General features: G+C 42.6%; 1 protein-coding gene across 1 annotated transcript in view; it reads right to left on the bottom strand.

Moving 5' to 3' along the window:
• ACTN2 (actinin alpha 2) overlaps positions 1-24,145 on the bottom strand; it is a 75,400-nt gene extending 51,255 nt beyond the window's left edge. Inside the window, exon 1 of the mRNA XM_010591032.2 lies at positions 23,956-24,145. Within this exon, the coding sequence (XP_010589334.1) occupies positions 23,956-24,081 (126 nt within the window). The 5' untranslated portion in view covers positions 24,082-24,145. The remainder of the gene's footprint in view (positions 1-23,955) is intronic.
• Positions 24,146-24,524: the final 379 nt, after the last annotated feature.

Below are 24,524 nucleotides of genomic sequence, written 5' to 3'. Positions count from 1 at the left end.
TATGACAGTTCACTTTAACAATCCCTGAAAAACAGTAGTTCTTAAATGCAAAACCTGGCTCTGTTACCAGCACAGTGTCTGATGTGAGCCAGTTCCTCTCTCCTGGGCTTTTTGCTTCCCCTAAGGAGTGCACTATTCACCGAATTCAACTTGTTTGCTGTGAAATAGGATGGATTATAGAAAATATTTTGCAAATCTAAATCCTATAGAAACACAAAAGAACAGCAATCAGTGATGGCAATTCAAAGAAATCTGAGGTGCTTTTGCGTTTAAACGGAAAGAGAATTAGTCATTCCAGAATCTTGCTCGGTAGGGCAAGATTATTAAGCTCAGAAATATAAAGACAGCCTGTAGTCACGATCTAAGTCTGCTTGAGCATAGGAAATATCCCACCTCCACTAACTAGGCATCAACATGTCGTTGCTTATCACAGTTCACATAATGCTGCTGTACACAGACAGGGGGCGGGAAGCAAGAAGATTTATGATTCAAGAACACAGACAGCTTCCAGGTCTTTGTCTTTTTGTGCTTTATCGCCATTTACACCACTGATCAAAAACAAAAGAGCAGCATTATCGTATCTTAACTTCCTCAGGGTTGAAGGTGTTCAGAACATCAGTTTTTGCCATTAGGAGGTAAAAGCATTCTACCTATGCATTTTTCTAAACTTATTTCTAAGGAGCAATTAACATGATGGGTTATGCTTTAATCAGACTCACTCAGCTCATAATACACCAACTATGAAGACCCTTAAAATTAATTCTTGTAAAAAGGCAGAGCCCCTTGCATTCCGTTGCCATAAGAAGGCCCACAACAGGCTTTCCAGGCTTTTATACACCTCAAGCACAACATATTATGAATCAAAATTAACACCTTAACCCAGTTGCTGTAGAGCCGATTCCGACTCATGGCAACTCAGAGTAGAACCGTGCTCCATCACGTTGTTTTTTATTTTTACTTTTTAGAATTGCAGTGAAAATATACACAACAAAACATACACCAATTCGACATTCATGGGATTTCCAGTGGCTGATTTTTCAGAAGCAGAGTGCCAGGCCTTTCTTCCATAGTGCCTGTGGACAGACTCGAACCTCTAACCTTTCACTTAGCAGTTGAGTCCTTTGACCATAACCCATTGCTGTCAAGTCGTTTCCAAGGAGTGGCTGGTGGGTTCGAACGGCTGACCTTTTGGTTAGCAGTCACAGCTCTTAACCACTGCACCACCAGGGCTCCCTTCTCCACCCAGGGACTCCTAAAATAAACATAGTAGCTTCTAATCTTACCTTATCCACCTTTGTATCACCTAGAAAACCCAGTCTCTAGCAGGTACAAACGAGTATCTGGGTGGCACAAGCAGCTAAGTGCTTGATTATGAACTGAAAGGTTGGAGGTTTGAATCCACCCAGAGGTGCCTGAGAAGAAAGCCTTGGCAATCTACTTCTAAAAGGTCACAGCCATTGATAACCCTGCGGAGCACAGTTCTAGCCTGACACACGTGGGCTCACTGTGAGCTGGAACTGACTTGATGACAGCTGGTTAGCAGGTATAAACTAGAGGTCTATTGAATGAATGTACACCTGCAGTCACACACACAACACTAGTATGTGCCCAAAGTTTCTATACTTCAAGTTTAAACTGTGGCCATTTCAGCCATAAATAAATTGGAACTTCAAAAGTACCAAATTATTGCTTTAACTTGAGTTCCGACACAGATTTAATTACTCCAACAAACCTGTCTGCAAGGAGGATTCAAGATCTCTTCCTACATGACACCTTAGTATACTTAACAGCCTCAAACTAAGAGGTAAGAAAGCCCACAAACAACTTGTGTTCTCTGAGGCACCATTACCACCACCACCAGAACGTTCTAAGAAACGCTGGCGAACGTGACTCACGAAGGAGCAGGGATCTTTGTTTGGATCTTTGTTTTGTGTTCAAAACAGGGCTTAGAACATAGTGGCACTCAATAAGTATCTGTTGAATAAGATCTTATTTGTCAGACTCTCTGGGACAAATCAAAGAGGACAGCAATCAGATTTTTTTTTTGTAAACTGGAAAAATAAAAAAGACCCAGGAGCTAAAAGCCTGTTACCTGTTCAAGTTTCAGGTTTTTTACTTTTTACTATCATTTCAAACTTAACCAGAGAAGCCTTAAATGTTAAGACTCTGTAACACTGCAAGAAAAAAAAAACCTTGTAAAAAGGAACAGGCAACCTCACTGCCGAGGGTCTCTAAAAACAGAAAGGGCCTAATGGATGACACCTTAAGTGGGCAGGTTAAAGATCGCTCTCCCAGCACTTGGAAAGATAGGCCTATCCAGTTCTGGATTTGATCAGAAATCCTGAAATGTGAGTTTTAAGCTTCAAGTGCCAGTCTCAGAGGGCTGGCTTCCATTTAGTCCATGGGCTGTTCTATTCAGAATACACACAAAAAAGGGTGTAAACTCCTTTTAAAAATGCTTTTCAGGCTCTTAACAACTGTAAATCCAGCCTAATTTCAGTCTGATGAACGGCTCTCTGATATGTGCAATCTCTCCCATAACATCCAGACGGGATGGAACAAATTAAAGTTACGGAATATGGGAAGGGGAAATGGCTGACAAAGCTACCTGATGCAGGGAAAGGAGGATGCAGTGCGGTTTGACGGCAGACTTCTTGCCTTCCGTGACGGAGACCCAGGTTTGATTTGGGAAGGCCTTGCTCTGACGCTGAACAGGTTTCAGCACCGCTTCCACTTGGCTTGACTAGTTGGCAGCTAAAAATAACATTTAGGGAAAACTCTGTCCTTCGATAGGAAATGTGTGCAATTTCTACAAAAAAAAAAAAAAAAAAAAAAATTTCTACAGCACCCTCTATATTATTTCACAGCTTCGTAAATTGTAGCTGAGAAGCCCTGGTGGCGCAACAGTTAAGTGCTCAGCTGCTAACCTGAAGGTTGGTGGTTCAAACCCACCCAGCGGCTCTGCGGGAGAAAGACTTGGCTATCTATTCCTGTAAAGACTACAGTCAAAAAAAAACTCTGTAAGGCAGTTGTATTCTGTCATACGGGGTTGTTATGAGTCAGAATCAATACACAACACCTAACAACAAGTTTTAGATAACTGACACCAATACAAAACAATTCTTCTCTAAAACCCATTGTCGCTGAGTCGATTCCAGCTCAGCAACTCAATGGACACAGTAGAACTGCCCCACAGGATTTTTTTCAAGGAGGAGCGACTGGTGGATCTGAACTGCAGACCTTTTGGTAAGCAGTAAGCTCTTAATCCACTTTACCACCAGGGCTCCAATTCTTCTCTAGAGGGACGCAAATGCATTCCGTCCGGTAGCCAGACAACCCTCCTCCCTCCCATGGATGTGCCTTTCATCTTCCTGATGTATAAATGCGTCTTTGGGTTCTCTTCTAAACTGACTGTACCACCTCACCAGATTCCTCACTAATGAATTAAATAGCATCCTTAACATGTGCTCATTTTTATATTTGTATGAGTGTCATGATTTTATGATTTTACCTTTATGTGAGAATTATCTTTTAATACTTAGTTTCAGAATCTTTCTCCTAAAAACAGATCAACATTCAAATATGCTAAAATATTCACTCTTCCAATTCAAAATGTACTTATTTCAATGAAGACAAATAATCATTAATACATGAGAATGGCACACAGACTCCCTGAAGGTTATTGTTTACTGATCTTATAGTGTGCCTCCCCTGTCTGTGAAAATGACAACTGTCTTAAGTCTTGGCTTACTCTCACTGCATTCCTTTCCCATGTCAAACTCTCTATTTAAAACCCAACATGTGTCCCCACGTTCCCTCTTATACTGATCACCATAATTAATACTGAATTTGGGTTAAATAACTTAGTACTTTTCTCTGTTTCATAAAGATATTGCATTTATCTGGAAGCTAAAGTATTTCTATCTGTTAGTTTCCTCCCTGCTCAAGACAATTCCCTACAAACATTTTATCACCACTTGTAAGAGTCCTTAATACTCATTCTCTCAATTCTTATTGTTCAGCTGCAATTATTCATCTCTATGTATCTTTAATTCCCAATTTAGAGTTAAGCAGCAGAGCAAAGACATCAATATTTCTGAGCCATTTAATCCAGTGCTAGTTTTAACTCAAGCTAGCTCTGCCTTAATTCCAAAGGGTGTTTTACAAGTCTTAAAACAATAAAATTTTTATTTTGTTGTTGTTGTTGAGAATATACACAGAAAAACATAAACCAATTCAACAGTTTCTACAGGTACCATTTACTTAACACTGATTACATTCTTTGAGTTGTACAACCATTCTCACCCTCCTTTTTTGAGTTGTTCCTCCCCATTAACATAAATTCACTGCCCCCTAAGGTTCCTAAATAATCTTTCAAGTTGCTGTTGTCAGTTTGATCCCATAAAGGTAGTTCTTGAAAAGCATAATGCTCAAGGTAGACATTATTTACTAGTTAAGCTAAACTATTGTTTGGTTTTAAGAAGACCTCAGGGAATAGTTTTGGTTTAAGATTTAAAGATTATCTCAGGGCAATAGTTTCAGGGGTTCATCAAAGTTTCATGGCTCCAGGAAATCTGGAGTCCCTGAGAATTTGAAATTCTGTTCTGCATTTTCCCCTTTTTGGTCAGGATTCTACTACAGAATCTTTGATCAAAATGTTCAGTAATGGTAGCCGGTACCATCGAGTTCTTCCGGCCTCATGGCAAAGGAGGCAGTTGTTCAGGGAGGCAGTTAGCCACACATTTCATATCCTCCTCCTATTCCTGACTCTCCTTCTTCCTCGGTTGCTCCAGGTCAATCGAGACCAATTGCTATGCCTTGAATGGCCACCTGCAAGCTATTAAGATCCCAGACACTACATAACAAACTAAGAGGTGAACAAAAGCACTAAACATATTAGATCAGTTCAATGGAATGTCCCATGAAACCATGACCCTGAACCTCCAAACCAAGAAACCAAATCCCATGAGGTGTTTGGTTGTACATAAGCAGGCTCAGCAGCTATTCTTTTGTTGTTGTTGTTGCTGTCATTGTTGTAAATATATCTATCACACAACTTTTGCCAATTCAGCTTTTTACAGGTGTACAACTTATTGACAGCAATTACAATAATTGGCTGTGTAATCCTACCCTTAATCAGTAAGGTATTTCCACCACTGTTGACCCCCGCCCGCCCTTTTCTCCTCCCTCCTGCCCCTGGTCTCTATACATTTGCCTTTTCTTGTCTTTTTATAGAAGTGAGGTCATACAATATTTGTCCTTTTGTGATTGATTTATTTCACTCAGCGTATCATCTTCCAGCATTATCCGTATGGTAGCACGTATCAAGACTTCATTTCTCCTACTGGCTGGGTCATATTCCATTGTATGTATGTACCACATTTTGTTTATCCATTCATCTGCTGATGGGCATTTAGGCTGTTTCCACTTTTTGGCTATTGTGAATAGTGCTACAATGAACACTGGTATCTCTGAGTCTCTGCTAGAAGTGGAATTGCTGGGTCATATGGTAGTTCTATTTTTAGTTTTTTGAGGAATCATCACACTGTTTTCCACAACGGCTGTTCCATTTTGCATTCCTACCCGCAACGGGTAAGGGTTCCAATTTCCCCACATCCTCAACAACACTTGTTTTTTTCTGTTTTTTTTATAGCATTCTCTCTTTAAGGGGACAGTTAAGTGATACTTTATGAAACTCCCCATTTTGACTGCTAACCAAATCCAAAAGAAAGAGTAGAAATATTCAGATTCTTCTCAAACTATTTAAGGGCTAGAAACATAGGTGAAACTAAAATCAAATATCCTCAGAATCAAAGTCTAACTCATCTTTACTCTAAAAGGTAAGAAGCAGTAAGTTCAAAGAACCATAGGAAAGCTACTGATGCACAGTTACCCGTGCTTAAAGGTTTCCCAAGGCTTCACACATGGTTCTGTAGAGCTGGCCCAGCTGATGTGGAGAGTTCCTTCGGGGACGTTCTGGTACGCAAGCATCTCAGGCTCCCAGCAAACAGCCTTACATACGATTGATCCTGAGCTATGCTTCCCAGAATAACCTGTTCCCTTAGAGCCTATGTAATCATGTGCACGATGTGGACGTGGGATAGGGCAGACCAAACTGTTGCTTGGTTTTAGGCAATATCAACATTTACTGAGTTTCCACTACACTCTCCTTGAGGAAGAACTGAAGCTTAAAGAAAAGCACACTGATGTTTTCCCCCCGCCCTTTCCCAGCAACTGGGGAAGCAGCTTGTACTATGCAGACAGTAAAATAAATATTCTTTAATTCAAGTTCACCATATTGTTGCTATTTTCAGGGACCCAAATAAATGGCTGCCTACACAGAGGGATTAAAGCCTTCGTTTGAGAATGGAACCGTTCTCTGTAATACACTGTATTCTCTGGATTGGTGTACTAGGCCAGAGTACAATTCTAAGTAAGGAACAGCCCACAGTCAGGTATATATACATACAGGTTTCCTCTACATATGGGGAAAATGCTGGGTACCATATGGGGTGAAAAACAGAGAAGTCAGCATTTCCAAAGTCCCTGCCGATTCCACAGTGGAGGGAACCAAGGCTGGGATTTCCTCCATCAAGATGCTCTTCCCCAGGGCTCATGCTGAATGAAGTGTCCATACAAATAGACTAAGTCTTTGTATCCTGAGTCATTGCAGACAATTATATAAGTATAAAATACATAAACATGGTGGCACAGTGGTTAAGAGCTCAGCTGCTAACCAAAAGGTCAGCAGTTCGAATTCACCAGCTGCTCCTTGGAAACCCTATGGGGCAGTTCTACCCCGTCCTTTAGGGTCCATACGAGTCAAAATCAACTCCATGGCAATGGGTCTGGTTTAGTTTACTTACATTACGGCATAAGGTGATCTATTAGGCATTACGGCCAAATGATAAAACTGTTTTTCTCTGGGTTGTGGCTTTTTAAAATTTTTCATCTATATTTTCTACAAGGAACATGTATTACTTGTGGAATCATTTAAAAGTTTATCTTAAAAAAATAATTTAGGAATCTATATGCAATTTGTCAGCTCAGATGCATAAACTATTTTCTTTCCTCTCCACTGGGTTATCTTCAACTATGCTAAAAAATTAATTATGCTAGCTAGCTTTATTTCATTAATCCTCCATATTCCTAAATGCAAAAAACCTACTCAAATTGGATATAATTCAGCAACCCGAGATTTCTGAAGTTAATCACCCAATGAAGTGCCTTCAAAAATTGTTTCACGTTAACATTTCTGTGTTGACATTACATTTAAGAACACTTAATTGTGCTCATGCAGAACCTGCACATAGACCAGAAGGCAGTCATTTGAACAGAACAATGGGCTCCTGCATAGTTTAAAATCAGGAAATGAGTGCGGCAGAGTTGTATCCTTTCACCATGCTTATTCATTCTGTATGCTGAGCAAATAATCCAAGAAAACTGGACTGTATGAAGAAGAACATGGCATCAGGATTGGAGGGAGACTCATTAACAACCTGTGATATGCAGATGACAAAATCTTGCTTGCTAAAAGCAAAGAGGACTTGAAGCACTTACTGATGAAGATCAAAGACCACAGCCTTCAGTATGGATTACACCTCAACATTAAGAAAACATAAATCCTCACAACTGGACCAATAAGCAACATCATGATAAACAGAGAAAAGATCAAAGTTGTCAAGAACTTCATTTTACTTGGATCCACAATCAACACCCATGGAAGCAGCAGTCAAGAAATCAAACGATGCACTGCATTGGGCAAATCTGTTATAAAAGACCTCTTGAAATTGTTAAAAAGCAAAGTCACCTTGAGGACTAAGGTGTGCATGACCCAAGCCATGGTATTTTCAATCACCTCATATGCATGCAAAAGCTGGACAATGAACAAGGAAGACCGAAGAAGACTTGATGCCTTTGAATTACGGTGCTGGAGAAGAATATCGAATATTCCATTAAGTGCCAGAAGAATGAACAAATCCATCTTGGAAGAAGTACAGCCAGAATGTTCCTTAGAAGTGAGGATGGTGAGACTTCTCATGTACTTTGGACATGTGATCAGGAGGGACCAGTCCCTGAAGGACATCATGCTTGATAAAGTACAAAAAAAACAGGGTCATCAAAAAAGAGGAAGACCCTCAATGAGATAAATTTACCCAGTGACTTGCAACAATGGGCTCAAGCATAACAACAATTGTGACGATGGTGCAGGACTGGACAGAGTTTCATTCTGTTGTGTATAGGGTCACCATGGGGTCACTGACTCAACAGCACCTAACAATAATACCACAATGGAGAAGGTACACACTGCCAAGTTCTAGGCCCACAGAATAGAAATCCTCTGGAGTCCTTAACATCCAGTTACCTCAGATATGAGTTACAGCAATAGAACCTACTGACACACATCAGGTATTTCTGACAGAGCTTTTCCTGCTCCTCTACAAAGTCCTTAAAGAGCTCTAACAGTGACAGCCCCAGCTTGTGTCTAATTATAGAAGGAAAATTTTTATGTTAAACATGACTTTGTCACACAATAAAGTAAGACTCACTTTCCTCCTATTTTTCTAATTTTCACTCCTAGATTTTCAAGCATCAAAACACATAAATAAATTCTTATAATTTTTAGGCAAGGCTTAACATATCAGAAGAACAAATCTAGAGGCCTAACTTTGGTTGTTGTTTCAGATATTTAAATAAGGTTTAACCCTTAGTTTTTCAGATGTGCAAAATAAGCAGCCATAAGGCCTAGTACATTAATATCAAATTGTCTGAAGTATGAGTATTTAAAATATGTATAAAACCATACGCTATTGCTGTTGTTAGCTATTGTTGGCAGAGGGTCAGCAAAAATGAGATGGATTGACACAGTAGCTACAAAAATGGGCTCAAGCATAACAACAGTCATGAGGATGGCACAGGACCAGGCAGTGTTTTGTTCTGTTGTACACAGGGTCACTATGAGTTGGAACCAACTCGATGGCACCTAACAACAACAACAAGCTACTGTTGAGACGGCCCCCAACTTATGGCAACCACGTGTACAACGGAATGAAATGCTGTCTGGTCTTGTGCCATCCCCATGATCGGCTGCAGATAGGACTGTAGTGATCCATAGGGTTTTCACTGGCTGATTTTCAGAAACAGATCACCAGGCCTTTCTTCCTAGTTTATCTTAATCTGGAAGCCTAACTAAAACCTGTTCAGCATCATAGCCACATAAAAGCCTCCACTAACAGACAGGTGGTGGCTGTGCATGAAGTACATTGGCTGGGTATCGAACCCGGGTCTCCTGCATGAAAGGTGAGAATTCTACCACTTAACTATCAGTGCTCCCATAAAAACATGTATAACCCCAAACCCAACCCCCTGCTGTCGAGTCGATTCCGACTCATAGCGACCCTACAGGACAGAGTAGAACTGCCCCGTACGGTTTCCAAGGAGCACCTGGTGGATTTGAACTGCAGACCTTTTGGTTAAGCAGCTGTAGCTCTTAACCACTATGCCACCAGGGTTTCCAAACCATGTATATCATATGTAAAATACCAAAAGTGCAACCACAGCACGTATTTCAGAGAGGAACCTTGCCCACTGGAGGCCTCCAGGGGGCACAACTGTCCCCATAGCCCTCCTATCACAAGGCTCACTCCCATAGCTCTCTGCAAGACTCGGTCTTCCAAGATTCATGAATTAGACAATTCAGAAATTACCAGACTCCTGGTATATATTTCAAAGTATTAGGAATCTTGACTTTACCAATATTTGCATTTTTTATTGTAAAAAATACATAACAAAAATTTGCCATTTCAACCATTTTTACATGTATAATTCGGTGACATTAATTACATTCACGATGTTGTGCAGCCATCACCTCTATCTGTCCAAATTTTTTCATCACCTTTAACAGAAACTCAGTACCCCTTAAGTACTCTCTCCATGTCTTCCCTTCTCACCTGCCTCTACTAACCACTAATAAACTCTGGTCTCTATGCCCCGTAAGGTTTCCAAGAAGCAGCTGGTGGGTTATAACTGCCGACCTTATGGGTTAACAGCAAGCTCTTAATCACTGCGCCACCAGGGCTCCCTATGCATTTGCCTATTTGCATTTTCTTAAAGCTCAGAAATAAACCAGTCCTTTGAGAAAAGATATTACTATGCTACGTGTAAATTACTGGTTTCCCAGCATTATTTTAACCTTCCATAAGGTTGCCTTCTATATCTCCTCAGAACAGGGTAACCATATAGTTTGTACCCTGAACTGGGCTACTTTTGAGAGTCAAAGGAGGCACTATTTATAATTACTGAGACAAGAGTCAAAACTGGGATTGCCCTGGGAAAACCTGGATGGATGGCCACCCTCCCCCTGAAGTTACTACACTGTCCTTCATCACTGCATTCCTTAAAAGAGGAGAGGTGCTGACAGATGACGTGAGGGGCCCAAGGTCACGTGACTATTTTGCTGCTCCTCACACACTCTCTGGGTGAAAACGAACCTTGTAAGGAATGAGGTGTGTTTGCAGCCCCCGCCATCACTTCCGGGGCTACCCTTGAAATTCACATATCTAAGAGGGCAAAGCCTGATCTGTGTCTAAATAAAAGTCCCCCCCTCCCCCAGGAAGCAGTCTTGGCAAAGCTGCCCCTAAAAATAACCTTTCCCGAAGAACCCTTTAAACGTCTGTTCTGCTCCTTCCTGTAGCTGTATCCCGGGGGTGGTGAAAGAAATAAAGATGCCCAAGTATCAAATTCAGTATCCTCAGACACTGTTTGTTGAAGAGCAAAGATGTCACCCTGAAGACTAAGGTGCACCTGACCCAAGCCATGGTATTTTCAAACACATCATATACATGTGAAAGCCGGACAATGAATAACGAAGACCGAAGAAGAGTTGACTCCTTTGAATTGTGTTGGTGAAGAATATTGAATATACCATGGACTGCCAAAAGAACGAACAAATCTGTCTTGGAAGAAGTGCGGCCAGAATGCTCCTTAGAGGCAAGGATGGCAAGAGTGCATCTTACATACTTTGGACATGTTGTTAGGAGGGATCAGTCCCTGGAGAAGGACGTCATGCTTGGCAGAGTACAGGGTCAGCGGAAAAGGGGAAGACCCTCAATGAGGTGGATGGACACAGTGGCTGCAACGATGAGCTCAAGCATAACAACGACTGTAAGGATGGCGCAGGACCGGGCAGTGTTTCATTCTGTTGTGCACAGGGTCGCTATGAGTCGGAACCAACTCGACGGCACCTAACAACAACAATAACAACAGACACTGTTCCCACCTCCCGTCTCAAATGCAAGCGCAGCACTCAAAGCTGTAAAAGCAGTGCTCAGAGGAGATGAGAGACTAGACTAGTAAATCTGATATGGTCTGTAGTATAGTATTAAAAAAAAAACCCCACCGTTGTCAAGTTGGTTCTGACTCATAGCAACCCTACAAGACAGAGCAGAACTGCCCCATAGGGTTTCCAAGGAGCAGCTGGTGGACTCAAACTGCTGACATTTTGGTTAGCAGCCTGAGATCTTAACCACTGTGCCACGAGGGCTCCCTCTGTAGTATAGAGTTAGTTTATAAGATCAGTGTGCAGCAAATACTCTGGGGGGGAGAGAGACATGCTCCTTACACACAGCCTGTGTCCTAACAGTGCAGACATCACACAGCGGCACAAACCGTGGTTAACCACCCAGAGTTACAACATGTTAGAAGGCTTCACCTGTGCCAAAAGTGCTGTCTTAGCACATCTTCTCCTATGGGCCTGAAGTTCACCATGAGGTTCCTTCCCAGAAACGGACAACAGGAGTAGCGTCTCAGAAAGATCAATTTTAAAATGTCAGTGATCTCTGGAAAGGGAAGACAGGTCTTGGGAATCTTTACTGGAATGCCAGTTGCCATAGAGTCAACCCCAATTCAGGGCGATGCTACATGTGCCAGCGTAGAACCGCTCTCCATAGGGTTTTCAATGGCTGATTTTTCAGAAGCAGATCACCAGGCTTTTCTTCTGAGGCACCTCTGGGTAGACTCAGACCTCCAACCTTTCAGTTAGCACTATCCACTTGCACTGCCCAAGGACTACAGTTTAAAGGAATAAATAATTATGTTAAGGGCATGAGAAATCATTAGGAAAATCTGGGAGTTGGAGAAGGTGTACAAGTAAGTATGCAGAAGGCCTAGCTGACCAGAAAGGGGTAGCAGGAAGCATAGGGTCTATAGGAAGAAGAGAGGAGTACCAACACAGGAAAGCAGTTAAGTACTCACTGGCCTACTTTCAAGTTCACTGCATGCCAGTTTCTTTCATAATTTATTTTAAAGAATAAAGCATTTGTTGGCCATAAAGACTTTTTTTTTTTTTTTTTTTCATTTTAGAATTGGACATCCCCTATCTATGGGACTTAGTTTTTCCAATTACAAAGCTGGCTTTTTCCTTGGCCAGTTGGGTTTGGAGGGATTTGTTATATCCTCTCTGCTTTTGTGTATGTTTGAAATTTCCCACAGTAAGAATTAAATAAATAAAAGCAGGTTTTTTTTTTTTTTTTAATGTAAAGAAAATATGTTCTTGATACTATCTTTTCAAAATGTGTTAGGCTAAAGCTGTGTGGTACTCTCTTAGACAGCACTCCTGTAGATTTAGACAACACCGATTAGAACATCTAATCTCCACTCTTGCCTCTCGAAGTCTCATTTTCCAGTTCTAAAAAGGAATCAACTCAGATACTTACGCATCCTGAACTGTGGCTTCTTTTGGAATGGAGTCAGACATACCAGCAGTGAATTCCAAAGACATGCCCTTAATAGCGTGCACCATTTAGAAGGTTTAGTTGGCTTTTCCTGTGGTCTCTTTCCTCCTACTCTCGCATTTCTTTTGGACAAGGCAACTGCTAGAGCTTGACTTGGAGACTCGACCACGCTGAGGAACTGATTTGTCTCATTCTCATCAGATGTTTCAGTTGTATAGTTCAGAGATTAAAATCTTATAGACACACACACCCTTCCACATGGGCATCAGGTTTTTGGTCAGTGAAAAATTAAGAATAGTGAATCCCAGGCTTCAGTTCTGGGCTGCTGGATCGACTAGTGTCTCAAATTAGAGCAAACCAGAAACCAAACCAGTTGCCGTCAAGTCGATTCTGACTCCTGGTGACCCCATGTGTGTCAAGGTAGAACTGTGCTCCATAGAGTTTTCAGTGACTGACTTTTTGGAAGCAGATCTCCAGGCCTTTCTTCTGAAGTGCCTCTGGACAGATTCGAACCTCCAACCTTTTGGTTAACTGCCGAATGTTTAACCGTTTGCACCACCCAGGGACTCCAAAAACCAAGGCAGAAAGCAATAAAAAGAGGAAGCTTAGTGGTTAAAAGTATGGTCTTTAGATTTAAGCAGCCTGAATCTGAAGCTTAGTTCTACCATCCCCAGGCCAAAATATACAGTAAGATAATCAGCACCTCTACATTTTATACATTTAAATTGTGGAACACAACTATGTCTCCATAATTTATGCAAAATTCTACTTGCATTTTCCGCTACCACTTCCACACCCCAACTGAAAGTTACCCAACCTTCCTAACTAAAAAGTGTGGCTAATGATATTCATCTCTCAATATTGTTGTCAAAATCAAGTCAAATCATAATATATGGTTAAAACAGTGTCTGGAAATTCTCAATAAATTGTTGCTTCTCTGCCTTATGCAGTGACTGCTTTGGGATGCTCAAAATGACATACAAAATCCCTTCCCCTCCTATTTTCATCACTGGCACAAATGTATATGTTAAAATATCGCTTTTACTCTCATTGGAATTCTTTGTGTTTTTGTATCACACTGAAAAAAAATTATTTTTGCATTATCCAACATTTAACATAAAAGGGCTAAATGTGCAGTAAAATAATCGATCACCTTATATTTCATAAAATTACAACAGTGGAGTCGAAATTACACAGTTTGTAAGATGTAAAAAAACATGGCATATACTTTTTCAACTAACATGCCTCTCCCCGTATCCCAGCCCTACCTGACACTCATCCCTGCCTCCCCCACAAAAATGTGTTTTTTTGAAAATAGAAATATATTATCCTGTACGGGCTATCTCTGAAGCTCTGGTGGCACAGTGATTAAGAGCTCAGTTGCTAAACCAAAGGTTGGCAGTTCGAATCTACCAGCCACTCCTTGGAAACCTTATGGGGCAGTTCTGCTCTGTCCTATGAGGCCACTAAGAGTTGGAATCAATTTGACAGCAATGAATTTGGTTTTTTGGTTTGGTTATGGGTCATCTCCAAGCTGATTATAATTACTTATGTTTTTACCGGGTTCATGACTAATATTCTCCCACACACAAAACACCTATGATTAAAAAAACAACTTAATGCACCTAAATGAGGACAATCATTGATTTTACTGGTCTTAATTTTATAAATAATAAATGATAAAAGAGAAAAAGAAAAATTTATCTCAGGTTAATTCCTATATGTGGTATGTTAAGATGAAACAAATTCTCTTTTTTCAGTTGCTCTTACGAATTTACAGTCTTCTTCAATAAAGCCTATCATTGGCCTTTCCGATCACAGAAGGATTTTATGTCACAGTCTTGAGCTCAACACCATGAATAATTTCTTACAGTCTTTCACTTCCTTTGAAACTATAACTTGTCTCATGAGCTAAAAGATGTCCCATTCCATAGTGCTAAATCCTCGGAATTCTCTTCCAGCAACTAAACCACCAATTCCAGTGCCAGATTCAAGCTTACTGACAAAGTTCCCATGGTATACCAGGGTGAGATTTCTCCAGGAAGAAAATCAAAGACATCTTGACAGTTTAAGTGACTCCAACCCCTTCCATCTTTCTCCTTGTGTTTTAATCCTGAGAAGCACTGCTTCCTCCAGGAGTTCTCTATTCTTAGCTCACCTCAGTGCTTGCTGGGAAGATCTTCTTCCCCACTCCATGCACCTACTTTCCACCAGTGCCTCTTATGCACCTAATTCCTAGGCCTAAATCTCTAGCCTTTTTGCAAATTTAAATCTATATAAAATACCTGAAAAAAAACACACACTTAAATCCACGTGTGTGTGCATGTATATATATATAATCCATTGCCATCGAGTCGATTCTGACTCACAGCAACCCTACAGGACAGAGTAGAACTACCCCATAGGTTTTCCAAGGAGCAGCTGGTGGATTTGAACTGCTGGCCTTTCAGTTAGCAGCCTGAGCTCTTAACCACTGTGTCACCAGGGCTCCATATGCGTAGCCCACCCACTGCCGTCAAGTCGATTCTGACTCATAGTGACCAAACTGGAAACAAATTATGGTGATGGTTGTACTAGATGATGAACATAATCAATGTTGCTGACTTGCACATATAAAAAGTGTTGAAATGGCCAATGTTTTGCTATCCATTCCATTGCCATCAAGTCAATTCCAACTCATAGTGACCCTCCAGAACAGAGCAGAACTGCCCCATTGGGTTTCCAAGGCAGTAATCTTTAGGGAAGCAACTGGCACATCTCTCTCCCAAGGAGTGGCTGGTGGGTTCGAACCACTGACTTTTTGGTTAGCAACCAAGTGCTTTACCACTGCACCGCCAGGGAGTCAATACATAAACAATACATATTTGTTTATGTATTGACTCTAACTCATGCTTGAGTTAAAGTCAATAAATTTATAGCTCAAGGAGCTATAAGAATGCCAAAAACTTTTAAGGGTACTAAATCCTTTTCAGAAATATGGTTCATAACTCATTCATTCAACAAATGTGATTGCAGACTCTGCAGGCACGGTCAGGGCACTGAGGGCTACAGAGAACAGAGCAGCTCACAGCCCTCAGAGGGGAGACAAAGAAAGCCCTGAGTGATACAGGAGGGCAGGTCTGGGGTGCTGTGGGACCACCAAGGAAGGGTCTGGAGGATGAGGAATTCCCTCCCAAGATGAGTGGAGGAAGTAGGGGCTGTGTATAAGACAGAGGAGCAAGTGAAACCTAGTGAGGACACTCAGCAGGGTCAGATCTCAGAGAACCTGAGGTTAAGGAGACAGAGCCTCACTCAGGCAGGGCCTCATAAACCACTTGAAGAGGTCTGAGCTCTCACCTGAACCACAGAGGGCCTTTAAGCAGGAAAATAGCACGACCAGCCTTGTGTTTTATAAAGACCATTCTTGTCAGCATCATGGAGAAGAGCCTGACCCATGGAAGGGTGAAAATCAGGAGGCTACACCATAATCTAGGTGAGAATGCAGAGGGGCTAAAGCAGAGGCACATAAAGAGAGGAAGGGACAGGGTCCAGAGGGGAGATGGACACCACCATGGCTGGTTGGCTGTGGTATGGGAGAGGGAGGCATCAAGGATGATACCCAGGTTTCTGGCTTGGGTACCTGGGTGGGAAGTGTTTCCATTCACCATGACAGAGAATGTAGCACAGGAGGGGTGACTTTGGAAATATTTTTTAATTCTTTCTACCTGGTTGAGTTGAGTTTACCATGGTGCTTCTTACTAACTTGTTTTGTCCCTTGAACTAGGCTGTGAGCCCCTTAAGGGCCAGGGTAGTATCAACTCAGTTCTCCATCCTGGACCCCTTGTTAGTTGCTGTTGAGTCATCTACGACTCACGGCAAGCCCACGTGTAACAGAAAAAAATACTGCTGGGCCTGTGCCATCTTCACAATCCTCGGTATACTCGAGCCCATTGCTGTGGCTACTGAGTATTTTGAGCGCCTTCCAACCTAGGGGAAACCCTGGTGGCGTAGTGGTTAAGAGCTATAGCTGCTAACCAAAAGGTCAGCAGTTCAAATCCACCAAGCACTCCCTGGAAACTCTACGGGGCAGTTCTATTTTGTCCTATAGGGTCGCTATGAGTCAGAATCGACTCAATGGCAACGGGTTTGGTTTTGTTTTTTTTTTTCCAACCTAGGGGGCTCACCTTCCAGGACTACATCAAATAATATTCTACTGTGACTCATTCGGTTTCCAATGGCTAATTTCCAGTAGATTGCCAGGCCTTTCTTCCTGGTCTGTCTTAGTCTGGAAGCTCTGCTGAAACCTGTCCACCACAGGTGGCCCTGCTGATATTTGAAATTTTGGTGGCATAGCTTCCATGTCATAGCAATGCAAAAGCCACCACAGTATGACCAATTAACAAATGGATGCAGCAGTCTGACCCTGACCCTGGCAGGACCATAATACATGTTTGCCAGATTAATAAAAGGATGAATGATCATGCTTGTGCTCCCACTGTTACTCAATAGTACTGCACGTAAAAACATCTTCCAGTTTCTAATCCAGAAAACTGTGGAGTGGGAAGGTTGTGTGTGCATACATGTGCTCAAACAGGTAAGTATTGGTGTAAAAAATTTTCGTCAGACTTCTTTAGAAAGATCAAATTCTTGTACTCAAGATCTTCCTTCCTTTGAAATTTGTCTAGCACAGTTAGCAGGCTCTTCACTAATCTTTGCTTTCTGTTCTCTCTGGAAGAATCAGTACCGTTCCCAGGGAAACGACGGGACAATTCTGACTGTCCTCCAACGTATTCCGTATCAACTCCTCTGCTCATCATGGTAGCTCCCCCACCCACTCCAGAGCTGTGCCTTTTCTGTAGGTGTCTCCCAGCTGCAGCTACTGACTGCAGAGCTTTCTGACAGTTTTCTGAAGCTGCCTTAATTAAGTTTCCCAGCTAAGAGTTACATTCCTCCTCCCACACACTGAAAACCTTACTTTGGGCTCAAATTTCCTTCTTAATGAATTTGGCTAGAGGGTTAGGGCAGATCCCAGGACACAAAGAGTGATGCTTTCACCTTTGAACTCATGCACCTATGATTCACCACAGCAAACTAAATGCATATTGAACAGTCCCTCTGGGAGCAGAGGTTTCTTAGGGTTCCTATAAGAACCTCCCTCCCACCATGACCCAATTTTCCTTTACACTCTTACCCATCAACAAATTCTTCCCCCAACATCAAAGACTACCTGAAACTCCAGCTCTCCCTCCAGGGAATGGCCATGAAGACAGAAGACTTGCCACCTCAGCTCGGTGGCTCATTTCCCTGCACTGAATAATGACACATCCTGTAAATATTTAGCTTTCCATCTAGACACAATCTATTAGAGGATAAACAGACTCTCCTTATTAGTTTGTTTGCTACTTGTCAATATCACTGTCTTGAGTTTCAAGTACAGGAACGCTAATGGTGAGGATCATGTCTGCTTAATTGGATTTATACAACACCCTACAGTGGAATCACACGTGGTTATTTAATACTTTTTATAATCCCTCCTGATCACTCTCAAATTGATGCCTTCCTCACCATCGCTTCTACTACCCCCCACTTCTAATCCTCATCACTTGATTTGTATAATCCCACAGCTTTGAAAGCCTGAGTCCCCCAGCCTCAGGTCTTTACCCACTCCAACTTATTCTGGAAAAAAAATGCTACTTTAAACATGGCTCTTCCTAGCTCAAAAACCATCAGAGCTCAGCACTGCTGGCAGAGTAAAGTCCCCACTCACGCTGGCATCCAAGGCCCTCTATAATCCGGCCACGTTTTATCTATCCCACTTTCTCTCTAAATGTGAATATGAAACTTTAGCTTCAATTAAGCCTGTCTCCTCTTCACACTTCCTCAAACACATTGTGAGTAGTAATGTCATTCCAGAATTTGGAACTGGGAGCCGGAAGATCTGAATTCTGGTCTCGCCATCTTGGATACTTTCTTGTCTTATAGTCTTAATTCTCTAAGTTTATCTCATCTCTTTATCAGAGATGAAATACTTCGTAGAGAGGATGAGGGGGTACCATGAAATAAGGGATTCAAGGGAGCCATGACAGTGCCAATGGGTTAGGTAAACACTTTATTATTTTTATATTATACTTTATTATATTACACTTATCATTCCCTTCCCCACCAACACACACACACACACACACACACAGAGCGGGGTTTTTACTCTATTTCTCTAGCCAGGTACCTCTCTCCTCTCCACTCAATCTATATTTAATTGTTACTCAAATTAAGGTCCAACTTAATGTCAAGTCCCTTATAAACTCTGTCCTCCTTATTCTCCACAATGATTTTCCTCCTATCATTTTTATTCTTTACACATCATGCATTCCAGCCATTAATATTAAAGAATTTCTTATGTTCTCAGTTTTCAGGTATGTAAATCCTATCTTTAGAAAATACTGTACATCAAATTCACCAAGGACCAAATCTTGTGTTTCATTACCTCTCAGAAGACCAAACATGGTGCTGATATAAAATTAACCCTATGAAATTAACAAATATTTGCTGCACAAGGATAACATTTACAGATCACTTTATAGTTGATAAAGCCCCTTCAACATCAATTAGTTCCACCGCTGGATCCTGACAACCCTGTGAGATAAGAAAAAAAAAAAGGCAGCTGCAGTGGAGTTGACTCTGACTCCTGGCAATCCCCCGTGTGGCGTGGTAGAACTGGAATCCACAGGGTTTTCCATAGTTGATTGTTGGGAAGTAGATTGCCAGGACTTTCTTCCGAGGTGCCTCTGGATAGACTCGAACCTCCAACCTTTCAATTAGCAGCCAAGCATGTTAACCATTTCGACCACCCAGGGATTTCAAGGTAAGAATGGCAAGTATCATATATCTTTAACTTGGAGATTAAAAACCTGAGGTTCAAAAGTTTTTGTGGCTCGACTGGGGTCATAAAGAGTACCAGGCAGAGCGGAGATTCACTGGGTCTCACGAATCTGAGTAATTTCACAACCTTTTTCTTAATTGTTCACTGTGTTAGAACAGAGGAGTCAGTACCTCTTCTCCTGGGAAGAATTCATGCCATGCTTCATTACCCAGGGGAGAACAGAATTCACCTTGAGGCCTTAATGAGCAGTTGGTCTCACAGAACACTAACTACTAGCAGCGACTCTCCAATTCCCAGGCCCTCTTTAACCTGGACCCTGAGGACAGCTGCTCCTGCATGTGCGTCCTTCCATGCTGCCTGACTCTATAGTTCAGTGGCCATCGAGTCAACCTGACTCATGGCCACCCCGCATGTCAGAGAACTGTGCTCCATAGGGTTTTCCACTGCTGATTTTTTCAGAAGTAGATTGTCAGGCCTTTCTTCCAGCGTACCTCTGGGTGGACTCAAACCTCCAACCTTAGGGTTAACAGCTGGGCATATTCACTACAGCACGAGGGGCTCTGGCTAGTTTTTCAGGGCAAAGGATTAGCCTAGGGTGCCAGAGCTGACAGAAGGTGCTCCAAGACAGATCAGTCTAAGTTGTGAACAGTAACGAATAACTTGAATTTCATTAGGGACTATTAAAACAATCAGAACTCGGAATATAAAATAAATGAACTACTCTCTTATGCTCTGTTATGGATTGAATTGTACCCCCGCCTCGCCCCCGCCCCACCCAATATGTGTTGTGAATCCTAACTAGCCTCTGTGGTTATAACCCCATTTGGGAATGGGTTGTCTTTGCTATGTTAATGAGCCGGGATTAGTGTAAGTGTCTAAAATCAATCTCTTTTGAGATATAAACAGAGATTAAACAATCAAGAGAAGCGGAGATGGGGAATGATTGAAGCCAAGTCACATGTAGATCTCCAAGGAACCAGGAAACAAGCTAAAGAGACAAGGATCTTCCTCAAGGACTGACAGAGAGAGAAAGCCTTGCCCTAGAGCCAGCACCTTGAATTCAGCCTTCTAGCCTCCTAAGCTGTGAGAAAATAAATTTCTGTTTGCTAAAGCCAGCCACGTGTGATATTTGTTACAGCGGCACTAAATAACTAAGACATGCTCGCTACAACTAGTACAAAGGTTTGCTGACCATCTACCCATATGCAGATTAAGGATGTATGAACCCTTCATGTATCGAAACACATATTCTATGACCTTAAAAGGCCTGTTTAGCCTCCCAGAGTGGTTCAGGACAGCATGTTGTGCTTATTGACATAGTACACATATTTAGCATTGCTGCTCTGACAGGTCAGCTCCTGATTCCGCTTCAGTTGAGTTAGAAGCTGAGTATGTTCCTTGGTTCCAGAAGAAGGCTGCTTCTAGACACCAAAGCTCCACACGCAACTTCAACAGTAAAACTGAAGAGAGTACTTTATTGTGAAAACAAATTCCCAAACTGAGTCCTATATGGTTAAAAGTCTCTTTGACTCCAGTAGTAAGTTTCACAACTTAGTCTTTTTTAGCAGGCCATTACTATTTTAAATATTATAACACTGCAGGAGTTTTTCTTCTACCCATGAGTTGTATGAAGTAAAGTACAATTGTATTTACAGAAAATACATAAATAGTCTTATCCCTGAACTAAACACACCCCTGAAAGTTAAAGGGAGCACTTTGAAATGCCTTGTACATACTAAAGCTAAGTCCAGCATCTCCTGGATTGCTTCCTTTTATAAAAAGCACTACACTTTTACTAAGTCCTTCTGCAGCAAGGAATTCCATACTAGAGAGCAAGGATTACCATAGCCCATGAAACTCTCTGAACTGTGGATATAATTAGGCACCACATCCATTATAACGCTACAGACGTCATCATGTGTTACCAGCATCTGTTGACAGATCTCATACCCAGCATATCACTGAAATGGCAAGTGTGGAGAAGGTAGCCCACAATAGAAACAATGGCATTTTATCCTTGGCCTGTTCCAACAGTTTGTCTCATAGGGCATAAATAGAGGCCATGGCTCTGGCTGCACTGAGCTCACAGTTCAATATTATTTTACTGACTTGAGCAGGTTCTATACCAAAAGTAGAAATTGAGTATCTTCTGGAATTTTTCAGTCTGTGTCCCAAGGGAGTTTTTTGTTTTTTCTTCCAGCATCTACAACAGTCAACCTATCTTATGGGGGGGTGGGGGGGGGTGGGGGAATTCTCACTCTAAACTCCTTAGCATTATTTTAAAATGGGATCTGGAAGTATGTGTTTTTAAATAATATACTTAAAGTGCTATACAATTATGATACTATATTCACAAAGAGATCCCAAAACTGAAAAAAAATCACTATGCCATTATATCAGAAAATACTGTGAATAGATTAAAAAATTAAATAAGGCAGAAGACTTGCCAATGTGGCCTTTGGAAATTCACATTAGCTGTATCGTGCTATCGCACTGTACTTAAAAAAAAATCAAAATTATTAAGAATCATTGTGATTAGACAATCACTTTTCAAAACAATGAACAGACTATCTGTTTGCTATTTGTATTGTTCCTCGCAAGAAAAAAAAATCTTTGAACCCAAAGGGTCAGGAGTTTTTTAAAAATCCATGAAAAATGTGGTAATGAAAGTTGTGAGAGAAAAATTAAAAAAAAAAAAACTTAAAAATTAAAGTCACTTTTTAAAAACTGTATTATAACTTCTTGCTGACCGATGATGCGTCAACTCGTCTGGGGAACTTGTTAATGTTCCTCAGGCCACATGTTTCCCTCACGCTAAATCCTTTAAAAAAGGGTAAAAACAAAACCAAACCCATTGCCATCGAGTCAATTCTGACTCATAGGACCTTATAGGACAGAGCAGAACTGCCCCATCGGGTTTCCAAGGAGCACCTGGTGGATTCAAACTGCTGATCTTCTGGTTAATAGCCACAGCACTTAACCACTACACCACCAGGATTTCCAAAAAATAAAAAAACTATAGGTTTGAAATGTTGTTTTCCTTCATAAATTCAACATTTATCACTCTCATTCTCTTGCTTCCACGAAAGGAGGGGATGGTAGATGCCTTAGGAAATTACGAGGTGATGATGGAAATGTAGCTAAATTAGAGCTTTAAAATGATAATTAAATGGTATTTTAACAGAGAGGAGAGACAAAAAGAGAAACCTTGATATAAAAAAAGTGCTGGTTACTTGATAATTATCCAAATATGGGACCCCTTTCCTTACTGCTAACACCATGGTCTGAGAGAGATGTATGTGATAAGTGTGTTTTACACCGTGGTCAATTAATTTACCATACACTATCATGCAATCACCCCCAGTGTCAGCTACATGGGCTCCTCCCACTGGGTCAACACAGGTTATCCACTTAAAACCAGTCCCTTACGAGGGAAATCCACTTTGCCCTACTCCCACAAAAATGGGAGAAAAAAATCAGAAGCACTTCGCTTTTGCCATGACACTGTCATCACAAGATTGGATTAGCAGGTCTCTGCCGAGAGCCTGACCCAGCCAGGCTCCAGCACCACTCCAAAAGGGGGCAGGATCAGCCTCCCCCGGTGAGCACTCCCTGCTTGTCCCGGCCCAGAGGATCAAGAGGAAACCTTGAAATGGTGGAATGTTCCATTGGGCCCCCGGAGTGTGCCAACCAGGATGGGCAGGGAGTTTTTAGACCTGGCTGACTCCCTTGTCCCTGTGTGCTTACCTCAATGAACTATAAATAGAGTGTGAAATAATTATTACTTTATCGGGGAATATCTCCTATTCATGCAGCATCCCTCACTAAAGAGCCTGAAACATTTAAAGAATAATTTTCAGTTACTCTTTGGAGCAGTCCTGTGAAAAGCAAAGCTGATGCTAATTTGATCACTTTTATTTAGAGAGTGATGGGTTATGCACACAAAGGGGCCGGGAGAGTATGATACTGTGGCCAAGGTCACCGGACTCAAGGGATGAGGAGCAGACCCCAGATTCTCTCACATTCTGGTCTAATGCAAGTTGGTATGGCAACAGAAACACACATAGCACTTTTCTTCAATATTTTTCGTTTTGTAACTCTATGTCTCTCTCACACACACACACACACACACACACACACACACACACGAAGGGCAGCCAGTTTCATGTTTGTCCCTGGACGTGTTCTCCTCTCTAACGGGGTTTCTCATCAAGGCTACGCTGACACGGGACAACACACCCCTACAGAACCCTCTCAGCTAGTCCGCACCGTCGGCGATGCCCACCGGCCGGGGCCCCACGCAGGGACAGAGACCCACAGACACGGGCCGCGCGCGCAGACGGCGCCCCGGGACCCCTTGCTGACCTTCCTCTGCTGCTTCTCCCAGGCCGGGTCCAGGAGCAGGTCACGGTCCCACTCCTCCTCCTGGATCATGTACTCGTCGTCTTCGTAGACATAGTTGTACTGCACGCCGGGCTCGATCTGGTTCATGGTGCTGGCTGGTGGGGGCTCGGACGGGCGCACGGACTTACAGACAGACGGACGGAGACGCTTCCGGGCCGGCGGGGCGCGGCGGGCAGGGGGTTGTGACCCGGGCGGGGCGCGCGGGGCTCTGGAGGGGCGACAGCGGTGGGAGCTGGCGGGCAGGTGGGCGCAGAGTGACCTTCGCGCAGGCTCCTGTGCGGGTGGGACGCTGGGGCGCTGGGTCTCCGGCGAAGCACCAGCTCGGGCTGCGAGCAGCTGCGGCGCCGCTTAATAGCCCCGCCACCGTCACGTGGCCCCCGGCCCGCGCCCCACGCCGGCCCTACCCGCCCCTTTCGCTGTTCCCACCGGCCGCGCCCGCCGCCCGCCCGGGCCGCGCCCGCCTCGCCGTGCACCGGCCCCGCCCGTCGAGCCTGCGCAGCCGGCCACAGCGAGCCACGTGCGGGCGAGAA

This window comes from Loxodonta africana, chromosome 25, assembly GCF_030014295.1.
Source record: "Loxodonta africana isolate mLoxAfr1 chromosome 25, mLoxAfr1.hap2, whole genome shotgun sequence".
NCBI classification, from domain to species: Eukaryota; Metazoa; Chordata; class Mammalia; order Proboscidea; family Elephantidae; genus Loxodonta; species Loxodonta africana.
The sequence above is the reverse complement of the archived record's forward strand: the minus strand, read 5'-3'. Positions and strand labels throughout refer to the sequence as shown.